The following is a 12,496-nucleotide window of genomic DNA, read 5'->3' on the forward strand; positions in this document are numbered from 1 at the left end:
AATTTAGTGGTGGCAGTTTCACCTCATGTTTGCTTGACCCCCAACTCAAAACTATGTTTGTAACTAGGGGTGTACAAAGTAAACCGATAAATCGCACCAAATCGATAAATCGAGTTAAACCGAGAAAAAAATTTGACTAGTGGTTTGGTTTGACTTGATTTGGTGTTGGAAAAAAAAATCCGACCATAATTGGTTTGGTTTGGTTTTAACTAAAAAAAGTCAAATCGAACCAAACCAACTCGACATTACATGTATTCAATTTTTAAAATATTTTATACATAAAAATATTTATTTGTAAAGTAATTTATAAATATTTCTTAAATTTTTTCGTAATTTTTTATCTATTATCATATTATTCAAGGTTGAACTTAGAATTTTGAATGTCAATAAGTTTTATATCCTATGGATGTTAGTAACTCAAATAAAGTCCAAATCAAAATCAACTCAACGCTAATCCTAACAAAAGAAATTCTATTTACCACTAAGAATGACAATAATGTTGGATATCTATTTTTTAGTTTTGCATAATTGATTTAGAGAGTAAAAATATATAATTTAAGTTTTTTTTTTTTGTTGTCACGTAATTAATACTTATTTTAGCATGACTTAGTATTTTTAGATTATGGTCATTTTCTTTTATGGCTTGTTAATTAGCAATATTTATTTTAACTGATTATATTAGCTTTTATTGAATTTTTTAATACAATATCATTACTCTTCTCACATTTTGTGTTATTTTCTTAAGAAACACCTTAATTATATAATTATATCTTATTAGGATTAAAGAAATATTTGAAGTAAAAATTATATGTTTTGTATCAAGACTATTCCGAAAAAAAATCTGAAAAACCTGAGAAAATCGAAAACCCAAAAAATTCGAGAAAACTCGAGGTTGAAAAACCCAAATTTTATTGGTTTGGTTTGGTGTATAAATTTTAAAACCTGACGCAATTGGTTTGGTTTGGTGTTTAAAAAATCCGAACTAACCCGGTCCATGTACCACCCTATTTGTAACAAACTCGACAATAAATAGTTTAAAGGTATTCTGGAAGGAGATATTTAAGCAAAGTTAAAAACTAATTTTGAGGTCAATGACTTGATACCTAGGTTGGTAAGAGGTAGCATGTACCAACGAGAGATGCATGCAAGCTGATTTAAATATTTAACTCGTTATATTTAAAATGAAATAAAAAAGGAAGAGGTGTACATTATATTATTGCTTACGTGCTAAAGAATTAAATCATTTATCAAATATAGAAGCAAGTAGCAATGATGACCTGGTGCACAATCAAATTTATATCGAACATTACAACTATCATATTGTTATTGTCCATTTAGAAAATAATGGAAGTCGAAATCTTTGAATCTTATCTCATCAATTTAGAAGAGGAAGTGACTCGCCGTAATTCACAGCAGACTAGTCACTAGTGAAAAACAAAAGAGACATGTTTTATGATATCTCATGCAAAGTTGAGTATCTTTTTTTGTTACAGAAATAATAATTTAGTGATTTTGATGTAATAAAATTAAAATTTGAATGATCATCCAAGACATTACCCAAAATATTTCTCTTTGAGGCAATGTAAACAGTTTCGTGAAACTTGAGAACTATTTTATGTAATTTTGCATGAGAACATATATTATTTGTGTGTCGAGATAAAACAGGTTGTATAAATACGTTTTTGTCAATTCCAAAATATTATTGTCTGTCTACATTTGAAAATAATTTTATTTTAATATTTTTATTTTACGCTTAATAAGATAATTTAATCACATAAATAGTTAAGGCTTTAAATTATAAGTTTCAAAAGCCTTTCTTTCTTTCTTTCTTAAATATTAATGTGCCTAGTTAAATAATGTCACATAAATTGAAACGAAGGTACTTGACCACCATCCGAACCCTAAAGACTTAGTAATCGGCACCCAGTCAGCTTGAATCGAACGTATCCATGATTAAACATACTAAGCATACTTCATAAGCTAGTAAACAAAGCATAACATAATTAAGCAGCGGAAATCATAAGTCTAATTATAACTTAAAATATAATAAGCATCTGGTAATTCTAAATGGATAGAAAGTTTGAACTACTATATAATCAATTATGGAAACATTTATAGGACCTGCACGGGATTGGGCACATAAAAAAAAATATCTAAAAACTTTTTAAAGAAAAGTAAATAAGCCACCTTAAAAAGAATATGACGGGCTTACCATTGTCTAAAGCTATCAAATAGCATTGCTCCATCCATTTTAATTTGTTTTTACTTTTTTTTTTAATCTGTTTTAAAAAAGAATGTATTTTTTTCTTGTCAATTCTTGAATTTCAACTTTCCACATGACATGTTTAAGACCACAAGATTAAATGTCATTTTGATACTTTTACATATCTTTAGTTAACTACGACAAGATTAAAAATTCTTTACTTTTTTAAACTCCCTGTCAAGTCAAAATCAGATAAATAAATTAAAACAGAGGGATTACATTTTACTCGTATTTATTAGGGACAATCATACGTTATTATTATTCAAATAATGAGATAATGTAAAAAAAGTTGTACGATTATAATGAGTATGTTGTCGTTGTTGTTGAGATAATGTAAAAAGAAAGATTAAAGAAAAAAGAAATGTCAAGGGCAAGGAATTGAAAAAAAAAAAAAAAAAAAAAGCCGGTAAGATTAGTGGTCTACGTGGAACAAGACAAGCCTAGTAGCAAACTACACTTTTCAACTCCCAGAGTCTTGTACAAGTGAGAAAAATATTGCTGAATGCTTACTTTTCATATTCAAATTCGTATCTCTACTTCAATTCTCATCATGTTTATTGTCAAGGTATAGTAATAAACACACTTTTGATCATTTCACTTCTTTATTTTTCAAGATTTTTTTTCTTCTTTCCTTTGGTTTGTTTCTGATTCTTGATGTTGTTGTTCTAAAATGCAGACATTGAGAGCTACTGCATTTGGGCTTTATGGATATATGAATTTCACAAAGTCTGCTTTTCTGTAAGTCCCTTTTTTTTGGAATATGAATTATATGTTTGATTTGAAGGGGGTTCTTCTCCTAGTAATTACTTCAAGTTAGTATACTTACAAAGTTATAATGTTGATAGAAGAGTTATTGCAATTTACCTTTTCCTTGAGTTTCAACTTGGGAGATTAATTAGTGAAGTGGTTTTTTTGTGATTATGTGTTCTACTTATATAAATGGGTTTCTTGTAGGACACTAAAGACAGTTTTGAATACTCTGGACCGCTTGAGCTAACCTTTTGCATTTGTTTAGGATATTCAAAAGTTAATATATGTACATAAACACAGAAAATCTACCCTATATGTACATATCGGGTGACCACCCTCACCACCCTTCAAATCCGCCCCTGCTTGTAGGATGATATTCGTTAGTCGTTATTGTCTGTTGGTATTGGCTATTGGTTATGAGAATCAAGCCAATATTCCAGTTATTTTAGCATTTGGAGAAATGAGAATTGAAGTGGAAAATTTTCATTTATCAAATATGGTTTTGTTTAAGCAACTTGTTGGAGAAGTCAAAAAGGAAATATGTCGCCAAGGCTTTTTATCTTTTGAGCCTTGGAATTTGCTGCTGAATTTGAGTAAAGTTTAAGAAGTGGATGGGTGGATCTCAGGGATTAGCAAATACTCTTGATTTATTTTTGTGATCAAGTCCCATTCTTTTTCCTTATATAATTTATTTATGGGAATTTCTTTGTGTCGTGAGGATACTAGAGAAAAGGGGCAGCCGGTTCACAAAGCATATCACATTCACGTAGGGTCAATGGATGATTTTACGGCTCAATCCCGTGACATATAAGTCACGAGGAGTCAACTTTACCGTTGCTCTAAGGCTCCCCTTCAATTTCAAGGATACAATAAGTTAATCTTTGGCCATAATTGAATTTAGGGAACATGCAAAGAATTTCAAGCCAGAAGATATGCAAGTTCAAATGGAAGGAAAGAATTGCATTGTCACAGGTGCAAATTCCGGCATAGGTTTTGCAACTGCTGAGGGTCTTGCTTCACGGTTCTTATCTTCCCTTCAATTCTTCATTTATATGGAGTTGGCATTGAGAGATGAATTCAAGAACTATACTTAATTTGTATCAGGTATCACTAACAGCTATTTCTTTTGAATTTTTCAAGTGGGGCGACCGTTTACATGGTATGCCGTAATAAGGAGAGGGGAGAGGCTGCTCTTACCGAAATTCACTCAATCACAGGAAATAAGAATGTCTACTTAGAGGTAGCTGTTACTTCTATTATCTGAATTGGTGCAAGAGGAAATCTTTTGTTTTAAAGTTCTGTTTCAAAAATTGGCAGGTGTGCGATATTTCGTCAGTCAATGATGTCAAATCCTTCACTTCCCGGTTTTGTTCAAAAGATGTGCCTGTCCATGTCCTGGTAGTATACCTTTTCTCATTTGTGAACTTTTTCGTTAGATTTCTGTTCTTCTGACTGGTTTCATTTTTTTATATAAAAAGATTAACAATGCTGGCCTGCTTGAAGCTAATCGTGTCATCACACCAGAAGGGTACGCAGGCTTATATTTAATGCTTTCAAAAAAACTTCTCGTTAGACCGCTGTTCAAACGGTGATGATATCCTTTCATTATCTCAAAAACAGATATGAGATGAGTTTTGCTACAAATGTTCTTGGAACTTACACCTTGACAGAGTTGATGTTACCACTCCTCGAGAAGGCTGCACCTGATGCTCGTGTTATCACGGTTTCCTCTGGTGGAATGTACACATCTCCATTGACTACTGATTTACAGGTAACATTTTTTCTTTTCAATTTTCTAATACCTTGATCTTGCTAGGAAGCCTATTATCTGATAAACTAAATTGCAGTTTAGCGATGACAAGTTTGATGGGGTGGTACAGTATGCTCGGAACAAGAGAGTTCAGGTACACTATATATTTTTTCTTGGAAAGGGGTACTTATAAGAGGTTTGATGATATTCATGTGACTTTTAGGATATCAATGTGATTGATGCGTAGCCTTTATGCTTACTAGGGGCATGCTTTTAAGTCACCATTGTGGCTAAGTTCATAATGTTTGTGTTAATGCATTTAGTAAGTGTGAGTCTAGACTCCCTTATGACGTTGTTGTGTTAGAGTGAAGTTTTCCTAATGATAAACGCGAGCTTAATGTCTATCTCCCCTTTCCCTGCTTTTTGTGCCTTATGATATTAGAAAGGCCCACCTTTATTCAAATAGTTCCTCCATTAAGCTAGGTTTTGCTATGAAGTAAGGTGTAAACATTATTCTCAAATGTTGCTTGTTGTTTTCTATTTTCATTGACTTATAGATCCAAGAGAAACAAGTGATTTTCCTCCCCTTTTTGGAACATAAAGGCTTGCTACTAGATGTATTAATATCCTTCTTGGTGTAAAGAACCTAGAAGAACTGGTTCATCACAATTTGCATAGTGTTATTGGCAGAATTGCATCTCTTAAGAGAATACATTGCTTCAAAATATTTAAAGTTTTATCTAAAAAAATTTATGGAAGTTCCATGAACCAATCTCCCTCCAGAATCGTCTATTTGTTAGCTATGAATACTCCATAAAGAAACTTCTATGAGAAGCATGATTGGTATTCATAAAATTATATCCTAACTACATTTACCTAGCTTATGAGTATGCTAAGAAGAAGGGTAGCTCCTACTGATATCTTAATGGTCACATAAGAGATGTATTTTCATCCTTGATAGCTGTAGTTGTTTGTCTCCCCCATTCCTAGACAACTTTTTTCAGTTTTATCTTACAGCAAATTGGAATTTGATTTGTTGATCCTAATTAAGGCCTTTACCATGATGACAACCAACTTCTACAATGCCACTCATATGTTTTCTTCCGAGAAATTAGTTGATGGTGGGATCTCCTTAAGTCACATGGACAAATATAGTGCATTTTTATCCATACTGCTAGAACACGTCGTGAGTTAATATTTCAAGAGTACCGTCGATAAAGTAGGAGTTCTTCAAACTTTTTAAACAGAATAACTTTTTTTTCCTTTGATAATTTTGGTTGTCACACCTCAACTAATTCCACGGGGTACTTGTTACCTCTCACCAGCACAGGTTCATGGTAACTCAGTCCACCAAGGTTTGGACATATGGAAGAAATCACCTAGTATTTTTGCCTCCACCTAAGACCTCATGGTTCTAAACTCACTTCTTTGATCACTAGGCCGCACCCTTGGGTGCTACAGCGGAACAGCTTTAGAGTTCTCCCTTCCATTATGTCTTAGAACCCAGTAAGAATTTTACTACTTGATCTTGCCAAAGCATGTGTCCGTCCTTTATATTTTGTATGTATTGTCATGGTATCAGTATCTAGCTGTGATGTAGATAAACGGATATACGGGACATGCATATTATGATCCTCCAAATCAACAAATGTATATCAGGCAAATTTCGTTCACGTGTCTTGCTTCTTTTGCTCTCCATCTGAACTCCAACTCTTTCTACTCTCTAGTCTCTAGAACGAAATTATATCATGTTCTTCAAAGCTACCATTAACTTAATGGACTTGTATATCTTTCATTTCAGGTTGCATTGACAGAAAAATGGGCTGAAACACACAAAGATAAAGGTGTTGGTTTCTACACCATGCATCCAGGGTGGGCCGAGACGCCTGGAGTGGCTAAGAGTTTGCCGGATTTTTCTAAATCGTAAGTGAATCGTCTCTCGTGGAGCACACTCCCTAGTGAATTCATTTACCTTCCTAAAAATAATTTCGAGCCTAGAACTATACGAAATTTATGTTTTGTAGGTTTGAAGGAAAACTTAGAAGTAGTGAGGAAGGTGCAGATACAGTTATCTGGTTGGCTTTACAACCAAAAGACAAGTTGGTTTCTGGACAATTTTATTTTGACAGAGCTGAAGCACCAAAACATCTGCCATTGACAGGCACTAAGAATTCTCATTCTGCTATAGACTTCATAATTGAGAAACTTAGGTCTTTTGCTGGCTTATGAGGATACATATATACTCCCCTAAAGAATCCTTAATGAGCGAGTTTATAAAATAGGATTATGATCTCTTAAAGCATAAAACTAGTTATCTTTGCTTCTTTTGATTTTGTACAATGAGTATTTCTTGTGATTATTATTGTAGCATTTGGAAGTTATGATAAATATGTTGACAGGTGAAGAAATTTTCAATGATTATAATACTGAAGATATGCAAAAACAAAAATAGAAAAAGAGACAAAAGATTTGCACCAGCCGGGAATCGAACCCGGGTCTGTACCGTGGCAGGGTACTATTCTACCACTAGACCACTGGTGCTAGTTGACACATGAAAGTTTAATTCCGTCTCATAACTTACATGAGCTGAATAAGACGTACTTGGACAGTTCATACTGTATTGAGCCTCCAGATTACTGTTATGGGGTTATAGTACCTTACGTAAGATGAAACATATATCAATAGCCTAGGTGATCGTTGATGAGTTACATTTCCTACTCGATAGCTTCTAGATTACCATTATTGGGTTGTAGACCGTTACTTAAAATGAATCACTTTGATACATGCATTCCAGTCTTTTGTGAAAGTAAGATTATTCGGATGATATTGTGAAACGTTCATAGGATCTTATTTTACTCTTGATTGAGGATGATGTTTTCAGATTATACAGGTTAGTAGTAGAACCTTTTTGAGTTTTATTCATTTTGGTCTTGCGGATTTATGAATAATATATTGTTCACATGAGGTAAGTCTTACTATTTTAGGAGTATTTTATGAAAGCTTAAAAAACTATGAGCTAAAAGAGTTTATAATTGTATGCCAAATGCGAAACCTAAAGAACGCTTTACGAGATTTCACATTGTAAAATAATTGTCAGACATAAATTACTCTTTCACACAGATTCAGTGTGATTTCTACTCTTCTCGGAGCCTCCCCATAGCACGAGCTTAGTGCACACCTTTTTTCAATAGAGTGCTCTGCGATTATTTAGTTGTTTTTGCATATAACGTACACTTTATTTAAGTAGTAGAAGTATTTGTCAGTCAGTACTATAATTGTGAGTGCTGGATTTACCTCCAAAAATTGATGCTCTTGAAACTTCAAAGGAAAACTGCACAAAAACTTGGGGGCAGAAGGAATCTAGCAAGCAACATCCAATTAATTTTTTGACAATACTGGCTTCACCTTTGTACTTATCTTCAATTCCTGCATTTGACTTGAGCAAACTATTGAGATTTGTCTCAAATTACTCGACCAATTCTCAATGAACCTGTAAATGATTGAAATATTCTTTTGAAAAAATTTAGATCTGGATTAGAAACTATACTAAAACTCTAAAAGCACAACATTACTGAATAAGTACTTCACAAAGAAAGAAAAGAGGAACTTGGACTTAAAACACTTCTTGAAGAGTCAATGACTAATAAAATATGGTCCATCCGTCCAAGCCACTCAAATAAGCAAAAGTCCCACACCGTTACATAAACTGTTTTTGTTCTCTTTTTAATAGTTTTGTCCGTCACAACAACGCATCTAGACTGCAAGACGACGTGAATGGGTCAAGGTCCGCTCATTGAGTGGGTCAAGACCCAGGAAAGTCCCCGGGCCACAACCCGCAGAGATGCGGATTCGGTAACGAATGAACTTCCTGAGTAGGAGTGTTTCCGCCCCTCTTAAGAATGGGCTGGGCTGAGACGAGGTGGAGCCTAATGGACTCTCCCTGCAGGAAGCGATATTGGCCAGTTGCGACAGTTATTCACGTGGCCCAGTTTCTCAGCTGGGCTAACTGAACGGGGCTTATGCTCTTGCAGTCATCCTTTTTCCATTTTTCTTGCGCGGATTGTCCTTCATTTGGGGTGGGCTTTAATTTTTGTCCTCCAGATTAGTAGTCTTTAAGTTTTGCCCTTCACTTAATATTCCGAGATTATGGGTTCGAATCCCAGCTCAATTTTAAAAAATAAAAATAAAAATCACAAGGCAGATATTTGAATTCGCAAGGCAGAATTTGTAATTGTGGGTACGAATCCCAGCTCAGTCAAAAAAAAAAAAATCGGAAGGCAAATATTTGGATTCTTAAGGTAGAATTTGCAAATTCTACATTGCGGTAGATTTTTGAAGGCAAAACTCTGTCTTGCGAGTCCAAACTCTACCTTGCGAATTTTTTAAAAAATTTTGACTGAGCAGGGATTCGAACCTGAAACCAAGGAATTTTTAGCGAAGGGCAAAAGTTAAAAGACCACCAATTTGAGGGACAAAATTTAAAGACCACCCCCGGTGAAGGTCAATCCTGCAAATTGCCCGTTTTAGTACCTATCATCTCATATTTAACTTAAAATTAATTTTGATCAGTTTTACTTTCTAATGTCTAAAAGAAATAATTATTTTGGAACAGAAAATATGTTTTCAAATACGTAATAGCGAAAATAGTTTTACTTAATCTTTTAGGTTCTCCTAAGAATAGCGTAAGATAACTTTTTCGTTCATAAGTTTTTTTTTTTTTTTTTTTTCCTTGAAGAAATTTTAATGAAAGTATGTTGTTTTCCTAATAATTTTCATGTTGGCAAAGTGCAATATATTTTAATCTTCTTTTTCTTCTTCGGTCTCTAACAAAGTAAGTACATCTAAATATTCTGTGGTTTGAATAGTTATTGTTGGGATCGAAATAATCAGGCGTCATGCGGAAGCTTACAATTATAAAATCTTGAACGACAATAAATCAGACGATAAAGAAAAACATACTAAAAGAAGCATAATATTCTTCTACGCTTTGATCAATTAATCTACATGTGAAAACTAATCTAAAAGCATAAAATTTATTGAGAGGAAAATCTCCTCCTAATCAAAACTCTCTAAACACTACATTGTGGATGCTATTGTGTTGTGTTATATGAGAAGGATTATTTAATTTATCGAGGTCCAAAACATTTTCCTCTAAGAAAAGGACTAGCCAACTATGAAAGATAATTATATTTTCCTTTTAGGAAAAGTAAAACGATTATGGTTACATTTTGACTTTTCTTTCAGAAAAAAGTAAAACTCAAATATGATAAGAAAATCAGGGCAAAACCCTAACAGTTATCTCTTTGAAAGAAAGTAAAATGTCCAAATAATGTGTAGAGGAGATCGTTGCGTAAGCGCTACAATTGTTTTAGTGGGAGCAGTGGTATTAGAAACGTCCTTAGGTCTTTGATTCATTCCTTGACAGCTACAACTACCTTAACCCGAGGATCAAGCTTACTAGAATGCTCCAATTAAAGTAATTGATCCAACACAGTAATGATCTTCAGTAGTGCTTCTTCTCCGCTCTGTATAGTAATAATAGAGGGCAAGCCAGCATTAGCAAGGCAAATTGACTTGAAGAAATAACTCTTAAGTGCGGGAGTGAATGCATCATTGGGGGATGGGGCACGATGGCTAAAATAATAAGTAGGTGCGAAGTGCACTCCTCAAACCATTTTATGGTTGAAGATGGAGGTGACGGAAGACAGAAGGAATAGCATGATTAGTAACCTCTTTTATCATTCTTCTATTATAGCTCACCAATAATAGGAATTATTATCTTCATATTCAAAATCATTAAATTGACCTCACAAGAAATCCTATAACAAGAAACTTTTCTATGTAGAAGTCCTCGAGCAACTTGGCTTTGGTTATCAAGCAAAAAGATAATGTATACAGATATCTCCTCATGCCGGAGAATCCATACTAAGTGCTCTCCAACAGGCGAATAACTTTTTGCTAGAAATCACCAAAAATTGTGGTGAGTTGATGAGTACTTCAACATTCTTAATAAGAGGTTTTGAGATTCAAGCACTAAAAATAGATTTGCATTAGGTAAGGAACGCTTTACCTCCCGAAATGCCTTAAATAAGGACTGGTTTACCTCCCAAAAATCAGTTACTCCCGCCATCTCAATTGATGTGGCACTATTTAACTAGGCACAAAGTTTAACAAAGCAAGGAAGACTTTTGAATTTCTGGTCCAAAATAAGCCTTAGATATTTGTATAGTTGAAAATTATATCATAAAGTTAAATTATTTTTAAATATAGAAAAGTGTTATTCTTTTTAGATTGACTAAAAAGGAAAGAGTGTCACATAAATTCGGACTGGCATAGCGGGAGCACTTAAAAACTTAGATCTACACAAAGTAACTCTTCTTGGGCCAATCTTTAGAGGAAAAGTCTGTTGAATTGTTTGATCAAAAGTAATTTCCATAAACGTAAACTATGGAGACGATAGGTACTAAAAAGAAAGATGACTGCAGGATCGTAAGCCCCGATCGCTTCCCGGGGGCAGGAATCCATTAGCAGAGGCGGAGCCAGGGATTTGAAGTTTGGTGGGTTCGTAATTCTAAGAGAATCTTGCTAATAGAAGAAAAACCCAAAAACAATGGTAGTGGTTGGTTTTCAAACCCACATCTCGAGAAAGAGAGCTTCACTAGCTCTGTTTTACCACTGAGCCCTGCACTTATTTGTATATGTGCGTTCGGAGGTAAACAATATCTATCTTTACTGAATTTTTCTAGCACAAATATAGGGTCTACGCAAAAGCTATTTATGTATGTGGGTTCGGAAGTAAATAATATTTATTTTTACTGAATTTTTCTAGTACAAATATAGGGCCCGAACCCCTCTTTAAAACTATAGAGCTCCGCCCCGGTCCATTAGGCACCACCTCGTTATAGCCCAGCCCACCTTTCAAAGGTGGGCAAAGACTCGAGATGATTTGGGAAAAAGGCCACTTCTAAGTTTTAATTTGCACTGTGGCTACTCATTTTCTTTTTGATTTAATTTTCGTTGGTAGGGTTTAGAAAAAGCAAAATGGGGTTAGTTTTACAGTTTTAAAAAGATTGGGACTTTTAACGTCCATCTGATTTCTTTTAAAATATACAAAGACCCACTCTCTCTCCTCACTCCCTTTCACTTTTCTAAATTAAAAAACTCTCAAGCTCCCAAGCTACTCTTCCTCTCATCCGAACTTTGATATTATTCCATCGTCTTCCCCAGGTATTTTCTTTAAATTTGCTTCTCTATCTGAGCATTTTGAGCTCCATATTGCCCTGAAAAATGTTAATTTTTTTTTTCCGTTCTTGAAAAAGACCTTTTGTTCATAAAGTGTTCATAAAGCTCTTCTTTTTTTCAAAACCTATAAAATTTTGCCTGTTTTTTCATTGAAATGTGGGTTATTTATACTTATTTTGCTTGTTTCGATCTTTGATTTAGTGTTTTTGCTCTATAAATAATGGTCTATATTAATAGACTTTTGGTCGATTATTCTTATTACGTGGTTCAACAATGTTGCAACTCTGTCAGAGCATTTTTCATATTGCCCTGAAAGTTGTTAGCTTTTTCTGATTCATAGTGTTCATAAAATTCCGATTTTTATTCAAAATTTTGGAAGTTTAGCTGTTTGTTTCGATCTTTTTTGTTTGTTTTTTTAGCTTATGTGTTATTTATACTTATTTTTAGGGCTGGACATAATTACCGAAAATCGAAAAATCGAACCGAACCAA

General features: G+C 33.9%; 1 protein-coding gene and 1 non-coding gene across 2 annotated transcripts; one reads left to right on the plus strand and one right to left on the minus strand.

Moving 5' to 3' along the window:
• Nucleotides 1-2,673: 2,673 nt before the first annotated feature.
• LOC132033851 (uncharacterized) lies at nt 2,674-7,632 on the plus strand. The gene is made up of 10 exons (XM_059423972.1): nt 2,674-2,828; nt 2,940-3,001; nt 3,915-4,034; nt 4,154-4,253; nt 4,331-4,411; nt 4,492-4,541; nt 4,634-4,784; nt 4,861-4,917; nt 6,565-6,686; nt 6,788-7,632. Exons 1-10 carry the CDS (start codon nt 2,766-2,768, stop codon nt 6,990-6,992), a joined length of 1,011 nt encoding a protein of 336 aa, XP_059279955.1. The 5' UTR covers nt 2,674-2,765; the 3' UTR covers nt 6,993-7,632.
• On the minus strand, nt 7,234-7,304 carry TRNAG-GCC (transfer RNA glycine (anticodon GCC)). The gene has a single exon. It is a non-coding gene; the product is annotated as a tRNA-Gly (tRNA).
• Nucleotides 7,633-12,496: the final 4,864 nt, after the last annotated feature.

Source organism: Lycium ferocissimum, chromosome 10, assembly GCF_029784015.1.
Source record: "Lycium ferocissimum isolate CSIRO_LF1 chromosome 10, AGI_CSIRO_Lferr_CH_V1, whole genome shotgun sequence".
Taxonomy (NCBI): domain Eukaryota; kingdom Viridiplantae; phylum Streptophyta; class Magnoliopsida; order Solanales; family Solanaceae; genus Lycium; species Lycium ferocissimum.

Bases quoted from the DNA above. Each gene is read 5' to 3' on its own strand.
- LOC132033851 (XM_059423972.1), top strand. From the start codon at position 2,766: ATGCTTACTTTTCATATTCAAATTCGTATCTCTACTTCAATTCTCATC. The intron at 4,035-4,153 runs GTTCTTATCTTC...GAATTTTTCAAG, and splicing joins GCTGAGGGTCTTGCTTCACG to TGGGGCGACCGTTTACATGG. The intron at 6,687-6,787 runs GTAAGTGAATCG...TATGTTTTGTAG, and splicing joins TTGCCGGATTTTTCTAAATC to GTTTGAAGGAAAACTTAGAA.